Source organism: Carassius auratus, unplaced genomic scaffold (assembly GCF_003368295.1).
Source record: "Carassius auratus strain Wakin unplaced genomic scaffold, ASM336829v1 scaf_tig00015445, whole genome shotgun sequence".
In the NCBI taxonomy this organism is placed as follows: Eukaryota; Metazoa; Chordata; class Actinopteri; order Cypriniformes; family Cyprinidae; genus Carassius; species Carassius auratus.
Genome location: NW_020524592.1, coordinates 117,404 through 138,401, shown reverse-complemented (window position 1 = coordinate 138,401; position 20,998 = coordinate 117,404). Strand labels below are relative to the sequence as shown.

The following is a 20,998-nucleotide window of genomic DNA, read 5'->3' as shown; positions in this document are numbered from 1 at the left end:
TAAGATCATTTTCCCAGTCACCTTCCCTTCACCCTTCACTCTGTGGCCCTTGAGACCATCCAGATCCCCAGCAGCCTCAATCTTAACTTCCTGACACGAGTTTAAAAACACACCAGTGATGCCGACATGAATACTACAGAACACAACACAAGATTGGATTATATTTGTGGTCACATCATCTGGAATGTTTGTGTTTGTATTTCCTGCATCACTGTAGCAATGTAATGTTAAACACATGTATTTCACTGTATTTGTTGGTGTTTGGGGCAAAAATGACTTGTAATGCTCAGGACCTCAGTTGTGTCACACTTAAAATGACATATTCCTGTAAAGCATATTTATAGCGTTTCTTGTAAGGTTAAAAATGGAAAAGAACACTTCTTGATCTTTACAAATATCTTAAATATTTTTTATGCACAGTATTTGAATATAAAAGCTATAATCATTGCCATTTGAATTATAAAATCAAATGTTATAAAAAGTTTTCATGTATTCATACTGTGTATATTATTTAGCTTTAGACATTTTTAGAATGTACTTGAATAATAACAAAGTTTTAAGGAGTCTAAATATTAATATTAAGTCGTGGTTTTATTTTTGAAATGGATTATTTTTAAGGTCCTTGTGGCTCCAACACATGACAAAGTCGGGGCGGCAGTGGCTCAGTGGTTCATGTAGGTTGTTTACAAACCAGAAGGTTGGTGGTTCAATCCCCGGCTCCACCTGACCAAGTGTCGAGGTGTCCTTGAGCAAGACATCTAACCCCAGCTGCTCCCGACGAGCTGGATGGCGCCTTGAATGGCTGACCCCGCAGTCGGTGTGTGAATGGGTGAATGTGAGGCAAATTGTAAAGCGCTTTGGTGGGCGATGTGGTCTGTTGAAAGCGCTATATAAATGTAGTCCATTTACAAAGTTAAAAAGTGATTTGTCCTTTATGAATTTTTGATAAAAATATAATGCATGCACATATTTTAGAATAACTATATAAAATAAGTATTCTGATAATATATAGGCATCATATCTATGTTACTGATTTCTACAGATACCTGCAAGTAAAGGATTATATCTTTAACTGAAAAAAGGAACAAAACGGAGAAAATGTTTTACAATTATTTATAGAATCTGTTTTGTATATGTTAAACATGATGTCAAAATTCTAGGATTATTCAGCCATCACTTCGGTGTCTAAATCAGTGTCTTTATGCTCATATTTATGAGCCCTTGGCAAATCCTGTGTTCTTTTGGTTCTTGAATGTTTAACAGAGTGAGAAATGGGCTGCAAAGACCCCCAGTCCCTGAGCTGTGGAGATGGACTTTTGAGTGTGATGAGCTAAAAACTGAACTGCCTTCTGCTCCTGATAGTGAGCTGAATGAACCATACGCAGAACTTGACACAGACCATGTTTCTGGCCGCTCGTATCCACTCACTGGGAAAAATAGAAACATATTTCAATCCACATGTTTTCTAAAAAATTATGTAGCCAATTGGATCGATTAAGTGCATGGAGTAAATATCAGTACAACAGATGTCGCATTCATATTCCACTAAATAACACTTGACTATTATCAAGATCAAATTATATTACAAAAAAGAAATTAAAAATGAATAATAATAATAAAGACAATTTGTATAAAACTGAGAACAATGTAAAAAGTATGTTTATCTCCACATCATGATGTAGAAAGCCACGTCAGACATAAAATGTTTGAATGTCAAATCAATGATCTATTATCTTTTTATAGACATTTTTTTTTAGTTAGCCAATAATTAATAGTTTGTTTAATTATATCAGTTCACCGATTATAGATGTATAGGTTTAATTTTCAGGAAGGTCAAAAGTTTGTCTAAATGATCTAACAGGTCTCACTACAACTAACATGGGATTTATGCTTGTTGTGCTATAATGAAACTGTCATAGTACACCAGAGTGTAGAGTATTCTGGAAAGTGCCAAATAAACAAAAGATACTCACACAGTGGTGATATGCATTCCATGCTATGCATTTCTTGGAACTGGACTCATATCTTCTTGTGTGAGATGAATCTCTGGACCATGAAGATCTGGATGTCTGCTTCTGAACTTCCCAGAGGTGATGTGTTGGACCTCTCCTCTCCACTCACTGCAAAAAGCAAAGGGAATTAAAAAGAGGTAATTCTGCATGGAATAAATACATAAAATGATGACTTTCAAAAACATTATCCAAATTAGAATCAAGTTGGATTTATGAAATTAATTTTAAGATAAGTATATTTGTCTAAAATATCAATTAACATGGAATTTGGGCCTTGCATGTTTTATAAAATGTAATGTGTATATTCTGGGTATAAGTGTCAAATAAAACAGAAGACACTCACTCAGTGGTGGTGTGAATTCCTTGCTAAATATCTTCAGGACCCCGATGTTGAATCTGCTTATGAGAGATGTATCTTGGAATGGAAGACCCAGTAAATTGACCCGACGTCTGCTTCAGATGAACCGTACCAGAACTTGCCAGAGAACACGAATCAGATCCTTCAGCACACTGACTGTAATATGCAGAGAGCAGAACATTCACATTACATTCATACAGTAAGTAGGCACATTTATAAAAAAGATATTGAAATTCAAAAATCTGGTTTTATCATTTCATGAGAACAGAAGTTTAACATAAATCTGACATTTTAGATGAATCAAAGGTTTAAAACAACTGAACATCAGACAGATAATGTGCCATATGATCGGTTTCAGATGATGAACCTTTATTTACCACAGCACTTTGTGGCTCTTAGTTTCCTATTAAAGCTAAACAGGGCTGTGCCTGAACCAAAGACTATCTGAGAAAATCTAAAGTTGTGTTCGAAGATTAATTTAAATACATCAGCATTAGATCAGTATTTGATTAAACTCTGTGAACTATTTAAACCAACATCTGAAGAGAATAAAAAATATAATGACAAACACAACTGAGATATTGATACGTTTTATGATTTCACTCACCCATTTTGTGATCTGAACGTCATCTATCCATGGCTGAATTTGCTCTTCTGATTTTATTTTATTTTCAGCTCCTTGTATTTTAATAGGGCTGCTCTTTCTCCTAACAGGGCGGTTTTTTTGTGCCACTGTCTTCATCATCTTCTCCAGCAGCTCCTTGATCTGATTGTCGTCACTCCTGTTCTGATTGTTGAGAACATGATATCTGTTTCCACATTTGTCCAGCAGCCACTGGAGATCCTGTCCTTCACTCTCTATGTGCTGCTCTATAGATGTGTCTAACAGAGAGATCTCCATGAGTGAACAGAACTATAGTGTGACTCCAGACTCTCTCACCCAGAAGATGCAGATAATGACCTTGCAATGCATTTCTCTCAGTCTCTTTAAATCCAATGTCCACACGTATGATCAGTAGTAGAACGTGTGGTCCTGGAGGACACAGAGCACACTGAGCAAAATCTCCTGTTTAAGCAACTCAGGACTCTTCTCTACAGAGTAATCTATCCACCATCCTGGAGCTTCAATGACAGTGATGTGTCTGTCTGCTACTTCTCCATGTCTCCTCACACACTGAGCAGATCTTTTCAAGTCAAACACCTCTCTGCCCAGGATGTTGTTTCCTGTTGAACTCTTACCAGCAAGTTTAATGCCCCATTAACACAATCCTCAGCTCTGAGAGACACTGGGCTTTGCCTGAAAACAAATACACACTTATATAAAATAATATTGTATTGAGAATCTGTAAATACCTGATGAATTATACATTTAATACAATCAAATTGTACAGTATCAAGACAAAATAAACCCATTAAGATGATCTGGACAATTTATTTTTGACAAAAAAAGTTAAATACGCTACTAATTTATAATCATTTAATCATATTATTATTAAATGTACCTTTACATTTAATAATTTAGCAGATGCTTTTAATCATCTAACATCCAGTCATGATTATAAATGTACTTATTGCTTGAAGCGGGTTGGTGTTCTGACGATTTGTGCTACCCGCTCAGATTGTGCTACCTCCTATTAAAAAGAAAGGTTTTCGCGATCACATCATTTTAAACCAGGAAACTCCTGGAAGTACAAAGATCCAGTAAGTGTATTCAAACAGTAACAGAAAATAGTGAGTTATGTCCAGATGTCAGTAAATTATTATTTTCAGTGTGTATTTGGCTTAAAAGCGATATTGTTTTATAATGGGCACTGGCTGAAGGTGTTTTCACTTATATGGTTGTCAGTGGTTTAGTGATTCTGAATGGATCCATATATTAGTACAGTCAAATCAAGGCAGGAGGTTTAGTGGCGTCTCCATTTGGCCCTGTTTGGTATCACTGCTTGACTTGTCCTTATTTGTATTTAAAATGTTTAATTAATTATTGATTTGATTGAAAGTAAATTATCAACAATTCACCATTGTGAATTCATAGAATTAAAAAGTACTTTATTTAATATAAAACTAAATAAGCTTATAAATAAGAGGGGGTAGGGAGTGAGTACTGACACTTCTTTCGTCTTCCCATCTTATGATACATTGAGGTGCAAACAGTATCCAACATATAACTAATATTTACACTTGCTGGAAACAGCATTAAACTACTATTCATTTAGTGTATAGAAAATTTTGGGGGGTTGTTCAGCTGTTGTTGTGACTCAAGTTTCAGTAAATTTTCACTTACTCATCTGTGATCTGATGTTTGTCTTTTCGTTTTTTTATTCTCTTCATCCGTTCTTCTGCTCTCTCTTCCTCTGCTCTTCTTCTCTCTTTAATCTCCTTTAAGAACTTTCTGTTTATTTCAAAATGGGAGCCGTTGTTTTGTGCCACTGTCTCCTCAATCTTGTCCAGCAGCTCATTGATCTGAGTGTGGCCACTCCTGTTCTGATTGTTGAGAACATGATATCTGTTCCCACATTTGTCCAGCAGAGACTGGAGATCCTGTCCTTCACTCTCAGTGTGCTGCTCTATAGATGTGTCTAACAGAGAGTCTCCACAGGTGAACAGCACTATAGTGTGACTCCAGACTCTCTCACCCAGAAGATCCAGATGTCCTTGCACTGATTTTTGGTTAATCTCTTTAAAACTAGTGTCCACACGTATGATCAGTAGTACTGCGTGTGGTCCTGGAGGACACAGAGACACACTGAGCACAATCTCCTGTTTCAGTAACTCAGGACTGTCCTCTACAGTGTAATTCCTCCACCATCCTGGAGCTTCAATGACAGTGATGTGTCTGTCTGCTACTCCTCCATGTCTTCTCACACACTGAGCAGATCTCTTCAAGTCAAACTCCTCTCTGCCCAGGATGCTGTTTCCTGTTGAACTCTTACCAGCAGCTCTATAGCCCATTAACACAATCCTCAAGTCTGAGAGATGTTGGGCTTCACCTGTAACCAACAGAGAACAAAACATGCTTTTTAAAAACGATACTTAACTGTGAAACTGTGAATACCTGCTTCACACTCCTTCACCATTTTCCCTGTGACACAATTCAGCAGAGTACTTCAGTGTTACAGTGCATCAGGTTAGGAAACACTCAAATACACATCAAAATCAGAGATGAAAATAAGAAATACCGTTGCCTCTTCACCAAGTAAAGTGAATGTACAAATTATTTGGCAACATGCTTGAGTCAAATATCAAAGTTAATATTCCTGAAGAAACCCATTATGTGGCAGTGCCTTCCCGTCATACATGCAGGATTTGTCCTGCATGGGGAAACAACATTTTTCTAAATCATAAGAATTTTTTGTATTTCTGTAAAATAGTTACACTGACCAAAAGAATGCTTATGAACTACATTATTTCATTTAGAATGATCATAAAACAAACATATTATTTATGAATGAGTTTCAGCTCCCAAATCACAGTAAATTAATAACTATTCTTTAGGAATTACGGAAAAAGAAAATTGCTTTAATTTCATTGATTTTTTTATTTTTTATTATTGAATTTATTTTTCAGTAACCATCCAATTCAGTGGAGATTGTCACAAATGAGACTGACTTTAGATTTTCTCTTATGGGCTTGCTTGTTTATTTTTAATAATTTAAATCATTTTTGACAAATCTAAAAGCCCTTTCACACCAAAAGTGAAATGAATAAGACTCAGGCTGAAGGAGATGTAAATTCATTGTCGAAAGTCTTAAGATGCAAGAGAATAAAGTTAACTTTTGAATGTTCACTCTCGTTATGTTTGGGGAAAACAATTTTTTTTTCCATTCTGCTGAATTCTGATTTGTTCATGTTTGCGTAGTGGCGGGGCCAACCACTATATAAGTTGGCCTGTAGCGCCATTTATCAGATTATTCTGCTTCAGCGATGAGGATCATCTCTTCATTGACACTTCTGCAAGAAGAAGCCGTGGAAGAAGCTCCAGCTCTGCTCACTGCCGTGGAAGAAGTCAAAGCAGCGGCTTGAGCATCACTGCAGGCATCTGGCATCCGGAGTGAAAGAGCAAATTTCTAAAAGCAATATCAGCGCACCTTGTTACAAATGTTGTGTGGTTTGTGCAAGGGGTTCTTGCACGATGTTGACGGAGACAGCGAGTGCGCCACCTTCCTCGGCCGTGCCCACGCAGGGGCTGTGCTCGCTGATGGCTCACGCTCCTTCTGCAAGAGCATGAGTCTTTCACGTCTAAGCTCCAGGGTTGACTTGTTCCATCATGGTGATCCCTCCGCAAGGTCCTCCCATCTTTCTCCTCCCCTAAGAGGAAATAACGGACAACTAAGCTATTGTTCTCTGGCAGGAGGTGCAAGTACTGCTTGCAAAAGGTGCTTAGGAAATAGTGCCCCTAGCGAACAGCGAGTCAGACTTTTTAAGCCTATATTTCCTCATCCCAAAGAGAGATGGTGGGCACAGACCCATTCTAGATCTCAGACATCTGAGCAGCTCGCTTATGCGCCAGTCATTCAAGATGACGACGATCTTGCGCATATTTGCCCTGAGGATTGGTTTTTGACCATGGATTTGAAAGATGCTTACATTCACATCCACATAGCCCCCCTTCACAAACCGTTCTTGAGATTTGCGTTCGCAGTCCTTCCGTTTGGACTGTCCCGTGCCCCATGCAATTTTTACGAAGTGCATCCTTTAACGATGCAAAGGGGCTCTGTCCCCTTTCAGGCAGATGGGAATCCGCGCATTGAACTACCTCGACGATTGGCTTGCTCTAGCTGGATCAGAATGGGAACTGAATGCTCACAAATCTGCTGCTCAGTCACCTCGGGTTGGTCATCAACCCATGCAAGAGTCAGTTGTTGCCCAGACAATGAACTGTCTTTCTGGGAACTGTTGTAGACTCCACCCTAATGAGGGCATGGATCTCGCTGGTTCGATCCCTAAAAATTCTGCGATTGATGGCTTCCCTTAAACCAGGCACGACATGCCCCTGAGGGTTTTTCAGAGGCTGCTCAGCGTTATGGCCACTGCCGCCTCTTTAACTCCACTGGGACTGCTTCACATGCGGCCCCTCCAATTTTGGCTAAAAGCCAAAGTCCCGCCCCACGCTTGCCGGTTGAAAAGATTTCCGGTCAGGGTGGGACTGCTTCACATGCGGCCCCTCCAATTTTGGCTAAAAGCTAAAGTCCCGCCCCACGCTTGCCGGTTGAAAAGATTTCCGGTCAGGGAGGACCACCGCTGTATCAAAGCTCTGGCCCCCTGGAGGACCAATCACCTGTTTCAGACAGGAGTAGGGATGGGCGTGGGCTCCAAAAGGAAAGTGTTCACAACAGATGTGTCCAGCTCCGGGTGGGGTGCACTGCTGGAGGGCAATCCAGCATTTGGCTCCTGGAAAGCTCAGCGGTGATGCTTATAAATTTTAGTGGTCTCATTAGGAGACCACTATAATTGTCTATGTCAATAACCAATGTGGTCTCAGGTCTCATGCCTTATACAGATTGGTTCATAGCATCCTTATTTGGGCACAGAAGGAACTCCTCTTGCTAAGGGCGGTTCATGGGCCAGGCAAGATGAACCTTGGAGAGATCATGCTGTCCAGAGGCAAAGTAGCCCCGGGGGATTGGGTGCTGCATCCTCAGATGGTACAGCGAATTTGGACGGTCTTTGGGAAGGCAGAGGCTGAACTCTTCACCTCAGAAAAACAAATCTCATTGCCCAATACATTGCCCTGTTAGGGCTCCGAGAATCTAAGTGGAACATTTTAAACTGTTTAGGCAGTATGGAAGCCACCAGAATGGTCTGCCAGTCTCACTAGGTTGTTGATGCAATAGCTCTGGCTTATGCATCAGAAGGACTGGAATGCCCTATTGGCCGGGTTAGCCAGCAGTCATATCACCCTGGGGCCCAAGACCGGTTGCCCACTGAAGCTAAGCAGGGCTGAGCCTGGTCAGTACCTGGATGGGAGACCTCCTGAGAAAACTAGGTTGCTGCTGGAAGAGGTGCTAGTGAGGCCAGCAGGGGGTGCTCACCCTGTGGTCTGTGTGGGACCTAGCGCCCCAGTGTAGTGATGGGGACACTATACTGTCAACATGCACCGTCCTTTGGATGAGACATTAAACCGAGGTCCTGACTCTCTGTGGTCATTAAAAATCCCAGGATGTCTTTCGAAAAGAGTAGAGGTGTGACCTCGGCATCCTGGCTCAATTCGCCCATTGGCCTCTGACCATCATGGCCTTCTAACAATCCCCATATCCGCTGATTGGCTTCATCACTCCGTCTCCTCTCCATCAGTAAGCTGGTGTGTGGTGGGCGTTCTGGTGCACTATGGCTGCCGTCGCATCATCCAGGTGGATGCTGCACACTGGTGGTGGATGAGGAGATACCCCCTGACTATGTAAGCGCTTTGAGTGTCTAGAAAAGCACTATATAAATGTAAGGAATTATTATTATTATTATTATTATTATTATTGGTGTGAGAGCCCACTCCACAAGGGGAATGGCCTTCTCATGGGAGTGGTCCAGTGGCATATCTATCAGTGAGATCTGTGCGGCTGCTGGCTGGTCGTTTCTATCCACTTTTGCCAGATTCTATAACTTTGACATCCCCGCCCTGCAGGCGCAAATTCTATCTGTCTAACCTCCCAGTTGGTAGTGTTTGTTGAATGTGTTTTTGTGCAAAATATGTTTGTCATATTTAGTCTAGAACTAAAGTAACCATCATATTTACACGGCACACTCAATGCCTCTGCATTTACTCAGTTTTTCTCAAAATGTGGACAGAAGAGCTGTCAGTCAATAAACAGGAAAACAAACTACCTGGTATAACTTAGTTGCATAATGTGAGCATTCATAACTCCAATATTTTCTTAATTAATTGTTACTTTACTATTTACTTGAAAAAAAGTTATCTCCTCAAAGTTGTAGTGGGAAATGCTTTGGGAATTCCCTGGCAAGACAATGATCTGAGGCATGTATGAAATCAGTCCAATAGAGAAGCAAGACGTTAAAAACAGGGTGATGTGTGCAACCAGGAAGCATTAAAGGGGGGGGGGGGGGGGGGGTGAAATGCTATTTCATGCATACTGAGTTTTTTACACTGTTAAAGAGTTGGATTCCCATGCTAAACATGGACAAAGTTTCAAAAATTAAGTTGTACGTTTGAAGGAGTATTTTTGTTCCCAAAATACTCCTTCCGGTTTGTCACAAGTTTCGGAAAGTTTTTTTCGAGTATGGCTCTGTGTGACGTTAGATGGAGCGGAATTTCCTTATATGGGTCCTAAGGGCACGTTTGCCGGAAGAGCGCGCGCTCCCGTGTAGCAGAGCAGTGAGAGCATAGACATTTCACTGATCAGAGCGAGAGCGTCGCGAAAAGTCACAAAAGGAGTGTGTTTTTGGTTGCCAGGGCAAGACAACCCTGCACAGATTACCAAAAAAAAACAGCATTAAGGGACCAGTGGATGGAGTTTATTTTTACAGAGCATCAACTGAGTTGTGCAAGTGTTTTTGTTGGTTCTCTGCATTTCGAAGATGCTTGTTCACAAGGCCCAGTTTGACGACGGATTTGCATATTGTTTATTTCTTAAGGATGATGCAATCCCAAGGAAAAAGGGTCACGATCGTGTGTTGGAACCGCAGGCGGTGAGTAAAACTGCTTAAAATATCTCTGCCTCCTTGTTAGTGCGTCCGCCTCCCATGCCTGAGACCCGGGTTCGAGCCCCGCTCGGAGCGAGTCGTTGCTGCTGCTGCTCTCGTTCAATTTCAGCCTCTGGATCTGATTCTGGATCATAAATAAACGGCTGAATCTGGCTGTAAGCCATGGTTTGTTTTGGATGATGGGTTTTCCCTCACAATAATGTCACAGCTTCCACATGCTCTAAACGCAAAAGCCTATTCGCGCTCGTGATTCTTTAGCTCCGCCCATACGTCACGCCTCCAGTCGCTCGGGTTTTTCCGGGAAAAATCGGTACAGATTATCTTTCTCTTATGAATATAATAAAACTAAAGACTTTTTGGATTTATGAAGGATGCAGTACTACTCTATATGTACTCAAGATTAACAGGATATTGAGTGAAAACGAGCATTTCACCCCCCCTTTAAGGCACATCTGGCAAATTAACATGTTAGATTCTGTGGAAGCGAGTGCCTACAGGGATGCAGGGAGCATGGCAAAAGATGTAGCATTTCATTTTCTTCAGGGAACCATTGTTACATGCGTAACCTGGAAATGTTCCCCTTCAGGAATTTGATCTGCGTCAAAATGCTTAGGGTACGAGAATACCCACTGTGCCATACAAGCAAGTCCCTGTCTGGTGTGTATCTGTCTGAGCACGTCAAGACAAGAGAACTTGGGACCCTGGAGTAGATGTCAGGTCCAAATTGTAAAACCGGATAAACGTGTATGAAGAGGACCAGCCCACCGCAGTACAAATATTCTGAAGGGCCAAGCCCACAGACAAGGCCTTGGAGGCTGCCATGGGGCAAACTCCAGGCAAGATACAGTGAGTGCCTGAAGATCCCCTATCCTGTTCAGTGAGGATATGGTGAGTAAAAAATAGTCTTCAGCATGAAGAGCTTGTTAGAGATATCTTCAGTGGGCTTGAAAGGAGCCCATTGCACAAAGCCTCCAGAACCACCGGCAGGTCCTAAGACTGTACTGTACTGGCCTCAGCCTCCAGGTGCCATGGATGAAATGTGTAAACAGCTACAGCTACCATGTAAACCTTCAGAGTGGAGGGAGATAACCCTGCAGAGAACCGCTCCTGAAAATACTCCAGAACTGTACTAAATGGGAAGTTGACTGTATTTTGCAGTCACTGTCCACATCAAGAAGTGAAATGTTTTGAACTTCAAGTTTCCCAAGTGTTGGGAGCTCTGGACTGGAATATAATCTCAACAACTTCAGTTTGAGACTGGATGCTAGGAGGGGGCCATGTCCACAGCTTCTATAATGCCAGGCGGGGGTGAAGGATGGTGCCCACTGCTTGAGAGAGGAGGTCCCTCCTGATCGGAATCTCCAGCAGAGAAACGTCAAGGGAGGGAGGAAGCACTGGAATGCTGCTGCCTGCTTCTTCGTCTCCTGAAACCTCTCGATGACAGTTTTGACTGCACCACTGCAGAGGCCATAAGGCAATATAGGGACATCCAACAGGAAGAATCTTTCCTTATCTTTTAGTTCGGACAGATTCAACCACAGGTGTCACTCCGTACCCACCAGCACTACCATGGTACAGTCAATGGCTCTGGCAACAAATCTGTGGCCAATACATTTCAGCTACTACATCAGACTTCTCTTCCTCCCTCTCATCCAGGTATTTTAGCAGGTTGGCCTCAGGAGCGTCGGACTGGGGGTGATAACCAGTACTGATTACCAGGGCCCCAAAGGAAGAGAGGGCCCTTGAAAAGGGAATATATATTTTCAGAGGGGGGGGGGCATTAGGACTGCCTTTGCATAGGGCCCGGGATCTTGTGCAGTGCCCCTGGTTGGCCTGGTAAACCTGCAACACCACCATGGTGTACAGACACCTGATTGCCGCTGTGTATGCTTTCCCATATAGGCTGGATGTCAGCTTTAGTCGCCTGGTGGGAAGCTTCGGGGCCTACAGGGATGATGCTGAGGAAGGGAGAGATAACTTGTGAGCGTCCTATTTTTGGACAAAAATTTATTTTTGATGCTTCAACAAATTCTAATTGACCATCTGATGTTACATGGACTACTTTGATGATGTTTTGCTCTCAGTTCTAGCTCTAAGCTCTAAGACTGGCAAGAGCGGAATCCAAATCTTCAGTACTTATCCTGCTTGATCTGTCTGCTGCTTTTGACAGGGTTAACCACCAGATCCTCCTATCAACCCTACCGGCAAAGGCATCTCAGGAACCACACTTCAATTGTTTGAGTCTTACCTATCAGATAGGTCCTTCAAAGTATCTTGGAGAGGTGAGGTGTCCAAGTCACAACATCTAACTACTGGGGTGCCTCAGGGCTCAGTTCTTGGACCACTTCTCTTCTCTGTCTACATGGCATCATTAGGTTCTGTCATTCAGAAACATGGCTTTTCATACCACTGCTATGCTGATGACACTCAACTCTACCTCTCATTCCATCCTGATGATCCAACGGTAGCTATTTGCATCTCAGCTTGTCTAACAGACATTTCTTCCTGGATGATGGACCATCACCTTCAACTCAACCTTGCCAAGACAGAACTGCTTGTGATTCCAGCAAACCCATCGTTTCATCACAATTTCACCATCAAGTTAGGCACATCAACCATAACTCCTTCAAAAACAGCTAGAAGCCTTGGAGTTATGATCGATGATCAGCTGACTTTCTCAGACCACATTGCTAAAACTGTCCGATCCTGGAGATTTGCTTTATTCAACATAAAGAAGATCAAGCCCTTTCATTCAGAACATACTGCACAACTCCTTGTTCAAGCTCTTGTTCTGTCCAGGCTGGACTATTGCAATGCCCTCTTGGCAGGTCTTCCAGCGAATTCTATCAAACCTTTACAATTAATTCAGAACGCGGCAGCAAGATACATTTTTAATGAGCCAAAAAGAATACATGTCACACCTCTGTTTATCAATTTGCACTGGCTTCCAATAGCTGCTCGTATAAAATTCAAGGCATTGATGTTTGCCTACAAAACTACCACTGGCTCTGCACCCATTTACCTAAATTTGTTACTTCAGACTTATGTGCCCTCTAGAAGCTTGTGTTCTGCAAGTGAACGTCGCTTGATTGTGCCATCCCAAAGAAGCACAAAGTCACTTTTACAGACTTTTAAATTAAAGCTGCAGTAGGTAACTTTTGTAAAAATATATTTTTTACATATTTCACATATCATTATGTCCTGACAGTAGAATATGAGACAGATAATCTGTGAAAAAATCAAGCTCCTCTGGCTCCTCCCAGTGATCCTATTGCCATTTGCAGTTACGGACCGCTCCCGGTAAGAAAACAAACAATCAGAGCTGCGGTCCATAACTTTGTTTGTGTTCAAAATGTAGAAAAAGGTATATAATAAGCGAGTACACCATGAATCCATTTTCCAAACCGTGTTTTTAGCGTGTCCTGAATCACTAGGTTGCACCTATAATAAGTGTTTATATTCTGACTATTTTAGATTGCTTCGGGGGTACCGCGGCGGAGTAACCCAGTAGCTTTGTGATTCTTCATAGACATAAACAGAGAGAAGTAGTTCCGGCTACGATGTTCTTCCGCAAGACGCAAGCAGTTCTGTTTATTAACCGCTAGAGTGTCAAAAGTTACCAACTGCAGCTTTAAATGTTCCTTCCTGGTGGAATGACCTCCCCAACTCAATCCTTAGCCATCTTCAAGAATCGGTTTAAAACACATCTCTTCCATCTTTATTTGACCCTCTAACTTTAACCCTCACTACTCTAATTCTATTCTTTAAAAAAATCTAACTACCTTTCTAATCTTTTTGTATTCTATTTTCTTTTCATTAATTATGCAATTGTATGTGTGTGTGTGTATGTGTAAAGACCTCTAACACTAGCTTGCTCTATTCTTTTTTTTATTCTATCTGTTTTCTTTATATTATATTATTTAAAATCCCATGCTATGTGTACTGTGTTAACCTAACTGAGACTTGTTTTAACACTTATATATCATTGCTCTTTTTGTTGTTTTTGATTGCTTCCACTGTCCTCATCTGTAAGTCGCTTTGGATAAAAGCATCTTCTAAATGAATAAATGAATAAATGTAAATGTAATTTTTTTATTAAATTTCTGAACATGGACAGTATACCGTACATACATTTTCAATGGAGGGCCAGAAAGCTCTCGGACTAAATCTAAAATATCTTAAACTGTGCTCCGAAGATAGATGAACGGAGTCATTAATGAGATAATTTTTATATTTGGATGAACTAACCCTTTAAAAACTGAAAGAGAACATTTCACATAACATTTTATAACAGCAGTGATTGGGGTGGAGGATATGATAATAAATCACGATATGAGTAATTTTACATCACAATAAGGATATATATAACGATATAGCATAGTTATTTTTGCATTTAATAAGGTTTTTATGATATCAAAGTTTTTGATACAATGTAATTTTCATAATTCTTGTCACTACTGACACTATTACAATAAAATTAATACAAGCCTAAAAAAAAAGAAAAGAAAAAAAAACTCACTGAAGATAAGTAACTAATTACAAGCAACATTACAAAAAACTACAATACGTTAATATATTTATTTAGAATTTAAATGAACTGAAATTGAATATTTTATAGATATCTTAAAAAAGCAATTACATTTTACTCTTTTTAAACATGCAGTGAAAGATCCCACTCAGTTTTAGGTTTTTATGACTGAACTTATGACAGTATTATTCTTTTTTTTAAACAATGATTTAAGAAAAAGCAAAAACAAAACAATATATATGAGTGTGTGAATGTTTATGTTGTTTATGATGACACGAATGTGTATAATGACATGGGTATGATATAGGTATTACAACAAGAAGGTGATTTATGAGGACTTATTTATTTCAGTGTCCCTGTAATTCAATAGGCTTAAACAGTACATCATTCAGAATTAGTTTTTTTTTTTTTTATCTAAAAATGAAAACTTTGTGCATTTTTAGATTTAAAAAAATCATTCTGAAATAGGTTGGTTTAGGGCAACAGAAAATATGGTTTGTATAGTATAAAAAATATTATGCCTATGGAGAGTCCTCATAAACCATAAAAACCAACGTGTGTGTGTGTGTGTAATTTTTATATTTTTTCTTTATTTTTTTGTCATCTTTAAATTATACATATATATATTAAAAACTCTAGTCTACCACATTCAGTTCTAAAAAGTCTTGTGTAAAAATGTTCTGTATGTTTTGGGCTAATTTCAGTGCATTCAAAATATATATATTTTTTCACTAACCACGCATAAACCTTATTTTCGCAAAAACACAAAGATTTAAATACAGGCTGCTATCAGATTATTGTTGCAGAGTGTAATCAGACTTTAGCTATTAAGATGCATTTAAGAAACTGAAAAATCACAAATGTCACAGCATGTAAACATTTCTCCAGGGCCTCAAAACCCCTTCAGTACCCAGAGGGCTAAAAATTCAGGAGCACCAATACCTTCGCCCACAAATAACATTGTATATGTTTGTACATTTCGCTGTACTTATTTATACTAAACTATCTTTTTCATTTACAATAATTATTTATTTTAATAACAGTCACATGCTTTGTTTCAAACTATAGGCTATTATTTTATCAAAATTAGCCTGTGTGTAAAATCTCACAGAAACGTTAAACAATGTTGGCAACTTGTTTAGTTTCATAACAGTTGATTTGAGTTTGAGTGAAAAGCTTACCTATGCCCATTTTGCCTTTTCTCAGTTGGTCTTTACATGCAAAAGTTGCAGTGTACTTTCAAATTGTTTTGGATGAGACTTCAAAACCACTTCCTGTTGCTTCAACACTGTGGCAAACATGGGCATGTCAATAGCTGCTGCTTTCATTTTCGTGAGAGTATTTTACATTACTTTTAAGATTTATGTAGGACTTCATAAGGTTATTAATACGAACATTAATGCTATGATAAGGAAAATACATCAACACTTCAAAGCAGGAAGTGAGCAGAGATTCAATCTCCATCTGAGCACTTTTATGTAAAGAAAAAAAAACATTAACCTATTTACCTATTCAAAACTCTGACACTTCCTGAGAACATTTTCATCGATGTTTAGAGAAGAATAGGCCTAAATGTAAAAAAACTGAAGGAACCAATCAGTGATGCGTGGGTCAAACAGTGGCAGAGCCAGGAATAGGGGTGGCCAGGCAGGGGCCAGTACCGTATTTTCCAGACTATAAGTCACACTTTTTTTCATAGTTTGGCTGGTCCTGTGACTTTAAGTCAGGTGCGACTTATTTATCGAAATTAATTTGACGTGAACCAAGAGACATGAACCAAGAGAAAACATTACCATCTACAGCCGCGAGAGGGCACTCTATGCTGCTCAGTGCTCCTCTAGTCCACACTGAAAACATAGAGTGCCCTCTCGCGGCTGTAGACAGTAATGTTTTCTCTTGGTTCTTGGTTCTGAATAAATGCGACTTATAGTCCAGTGCGACTTATATATGTTTTTTCCTCATCATGACGTATTTTTGGACTGATGCGACTTATACTCAGGTGCGACTTATAGGCTGAAAAATATGGTAGTTACTTTGGGGTGGCACAAAAAACATAATTTTGCAAACAAACACGGCACATATCCAACCTTAAAATACTTTTTAAATCTGTCCAAATCACAATGATGTAGAATTTACAATAGCTAGCCTACAATGGCATCTTTTATTAAAGTTTACCAAAATCCTGAGCATCATAATCTTACTCACCCTCAAGTTATTTAATAAAATAAAACTTAGGAAATTCACTTTGAAAACAGAACACATTTCACTGACTGACTGACATAAATACAAATCAAAACATTAGCAAAAAATATCAACATTAACATGTTTGAAAAACAGCAAAAAATTTAGGATTATTATTGAGCAAAGATTAGATGATTTGTTGTAGGTACCTAATTTTATCTGGACTTTATCGATTTCTAGAACTCTGCGTAATGCGCATGACGACACAAATATGATGAGAGCAGGGGCGGATCTAAATAAATATTGATATTGGGGTGGCGAGAAGGGGGCAGGAATTTTTAAGGGGTGGCAACATATGGCAGACGTAGGATGCTGTAAAATAATGTATTATCAATAATTATGTTCTTTGGCTGTATTCTGAAAATGCAAATATCTAAACAATATTGAAAAATCAAGCATAAAGCTGCTTATAATAAACAGACGAGACACCTTTACCTACAAAGAATATGAATAAGTGAAAAAAGCATGAACAAAGAATGGTTGTGAATCTCCAGTTTCATTTCAGTTCAAAAAAAATTCACTCACTTATCTGAGACCTGATGTTTCCTCTCAGTTTTTTTTCTAGATCTTCATTTGTTCTTCTGCTCTCTCTTCCTCTCCTCTTCTTCTCTCCTTCATCTCCTGTAAAATCGAAAGTATTTAGAATCAAGAATAAACTGAAATTCACAGCATTTCAATGGAATTTCCTAATTTTTTAATTATGCTAAGTATCTAACGTGCTCCTCCAGAACCTTGTTAATGAAACTACATTTACTGTTGTAAATTACAGGTGTAAATTATTCAAGTGTTATTCAACTGTTATATTAAATATATATATATATATATATATATATATATATATATATATATATATATATATATACTGTATAGAGCTGAATATAATGTATGATAATGCAATGGGATACCTCCTTTTTTTCGACTTAGTTTTAAACAGTATGGTGAGAGCATTTTATCATGAGATCAGTATTGCATATCAAACCAAATCTTGAAATGTGTATATCATTATCATTACTAAGTATTATAATGAAGTTAATACATAGGTTCAGGGGGAGCCTAATCATTCAGTCCTGTCAATTATCATACGAGCCTATATAAGCATCTCTCATTGCACCTTCCCAGCGTCAATTCTTCCAGCATCCCTCCACCTCCCTATCTCCTCTATTTATGATAATCTCCCTCTGGGTAGTCCTGCAATGGGGGGATTTGAATTTGGAGCCGAGCCTAAGATTCAAGCCTCCATTGAGGACAGCAAGCCAAGTCCATTTACCAATAACCATCAACTGGATGGGCAGCCGAATTTGTGAATTAAAAGTACATTTTAAACTCATCAAAAGACACCTACTAAATACTTACAATGTGGACTGTCCCATGTTACAAACATAATACAAACAAACACACACAAGAGCATAATTAAGAGAATTAACTTGAATCAACCCATACAGCACCGTTTGTCTCAATTTCTCCACCTTTCTATTTAACCCCACTATTTAACCCGGTCATCTGCTGTAGTTCAGGATGTTCAGAGCTCTTCTGAATGATTGAGATCCCATCCATATCCAGCTCCACTGAATGAAAACTGAATGAACCAGTGCCCTGTCAGACACAACAGCAGGATCAACAACATTCACTTATGTTGGTTCATTTAAGGTTTAGGGCCTTCTTGAAATGCAGGCTGCTATTTGACACTGAACTGATTAATGCTACTTTAATTTTGTCCAATATGTTGGGAAAAAGTCTAATCTATATTTTAAACTCATGGAAATAAAATTATATATATATATATATATATATATATATATATATATATATATATATATATATATATATATATATATATATATATATATATATATATATATATATTTTTTTTTTTTTTTTTAGAAAATTTTACCAATAACCCATATCATCCTTATGTCTCATACTATCTCTGCAGGCTTCAGCACACTCCTCTGCATTGGTCACCAGCTCCTCTGCATTCTGTAGATGGAGGGTAAATGCACAATACCAGCTCCGCACCACGTCCTCTGCACAAAAAATTCTCAAGTACACATTAGACACAATTAATGGTACCCCTAAACATTCTTATAAGTAAAATATATGTGAAGTATATTCCCATTCATATTTATAATTTTGAGCACTTCAGGGTGTTTATGAACATGAAATTATCCAGCCATGGCATCCTGTTTCACAGGAATATAAATAGGAGGGAAAACAAATGCCACATTCCCTTAATCATCCATCACAATGAGAAAAAACTCAGAATATTTTTCTGATGTGCAACAAAAGATGACTGAGCTTCACAAATTAGAAAGTGACTTTAAAAAAAGAGCTAGGGGAGTGAAAATTCCCATTTCCACCATCAGGGCAATAATTAAGAGGTTACAAACAACAGACAATGTTACAAATCTGCGAGGGAGAGGATGTATATATCGTCCTAATGCACAGTGAGGAGGACTCTTCAAGGATAACAGCTGGAGAATTGCAGAAAATAGTTGAGTCTCAGAGTCAAAAAACAAGAAATAATTATCAAACAGCACCTACATGTTGTTTGGGAGGGTTTCAAGAAAAAAAAAAATCAAGAAAATAAAATGCTCTCATCCAAAAACAATCCCCAGCATATTCTGTTGTCATGCAGAAACGACTGGAACTTCAAATGGGACTGGCTTCTATGGTCAGATATGACAAAAAAAATGAGCTTTTTAGCAACAAACAATCAAGATGGATTTGGTGCACACAGGGATAAATAGTACTCCACGTGTACAATGAAATATACTGCTGTATTTTTATTGTTGTGGACCTATATTTCTGCTGGAGGTCCTGGACATAGATAGTACATGGCATCTTTGATTCTATCAAAAACCAACAGAAAAAAGTCAACAGTGACCGACTCCGTTGGAAATCTTATAATGGGCCATGTTTGGATCTTCCAATTGGACAATAATCTTAAAACAAACCTTAAAAACAAAAAAGGGGGGTCACTGGGAGGGTCACTGGCCAAATGGAGGTTTCAAAAAGCTCTGTACCGTTAATTGTGTCCAATAAGTATAAGAGAAAAACATTTATGTTATAATAATATTTCCCCCGATTTTAACATTGAATGTCAAGGGTAATTTTAGTTCACATTAGTGGAGCTGTATAAACGTACATACATAGTCAGAATTAAAGCTGCAAGCAGCAATGAAAGGGCCCTCGCACCCGGGCTCACCGTCACCCAATGGCTGTTGGGAAACAGCAAAAAGTAGGCAATATGCTTTTAAAGAGGTTAATGTTGGATAAATGCATCAAATTGTCTTATATGTGCCAAACTTCCTGCTGCCATTTGGTGGCGCTATGACTACAACTGGATATCAGGTAAATCAATTTCCTGTTTTCAGCAGGTGGTGCTATAATTATAATTTAATATTGACCTTTAGTTATGCTCCTGCTGGGACTCTTATAAAACGTGTGATTGGGGCAGATTGGGCATTGTATACATGTGTTACAACAATTTCCTGTTTCATAATATTAATAGCATGCTTTAGCACTTACTATGTTTTGCTAGCATGTTTGGGAATATTTCTAACATATATTTTATATTTTTAGCACACAATGGCATATTTTACTGTGTTGCTAATAGTGCATACATGTAATTTAAAACATGTAATTTCCTGTTGCCAGTAGGTGGCGCTATAAGCATGCTTTAACACTGAGCTAAGTGTTGCTAGCAAGTTTTAGCATGATTCTAGAATTTTGCTAGCCTATTTAACACTTTTTTTATGCTTTTTATTATTTTGCAAGGAATCCATAAGTGTTAAACCTGTTCCCAGCATGTGGCTCTATGACTATAATCGAATATGGGCATGTTGATGTGATCAGGACAGGACAGGACTCGTCAAATTGTTCAATTTTGGGCAGATTGGAGACTGCATGACTGAACTACAGTAACTTCTTGCTTCACTGCATTAATAGCATACTTGTTGCTATCATGTTATAGTATGTTTCTAGCATGTTGGCAGCCTATTTAACACTTGTTTACACTTTTTTATATGTTCCTAGGAGTCCATAACAATGTTAACTTCTGTTGCTAACACTTCCTGTTGCTAGCAGGTGGTGCTATGACTATAACTGAATTTGGGCATGGGTGTTACAGCCACTTCCTGTTTCACAGTAAAACATCTAAATTTGTCAGGCCGCCAGGGACATGCCCCTTGATGAAAACTCAAA

General features: G+C 38.9%; 1 protein-coding gene across 1 annotated transcript; it reads right to left on the bottom strand.

Annotated features, from left to right (window-relative positions):
- Nucleotides 1–4,608: 4,608 nt before the first annotated feature.
- Nucleotides 4,609–15,812, bottom strand: LOC113074846 (GTPase IMAP family member 4-like). The gene is made up of 2 exons (XM_026247582.1): nt 15,736–15,812; nt 4,609–5,360 (listed from the first exon to the last, which is right to left on the bottom strand). The coding sequence occupies exons 1-2, from the start codon at nt 15,743–15,745 to the stop codon at nt 4,651–4,653; spliced, it is 720 nt and encodes a 239-aa protein (XP_026103367.1). The 5' UTR covers nt 15,746–15,812; the 3' UTR covers nt 4,609–4,650.
- Between the last annotated feature and the right edge of the window lie 5,186 nt (nt 15,813–20,998).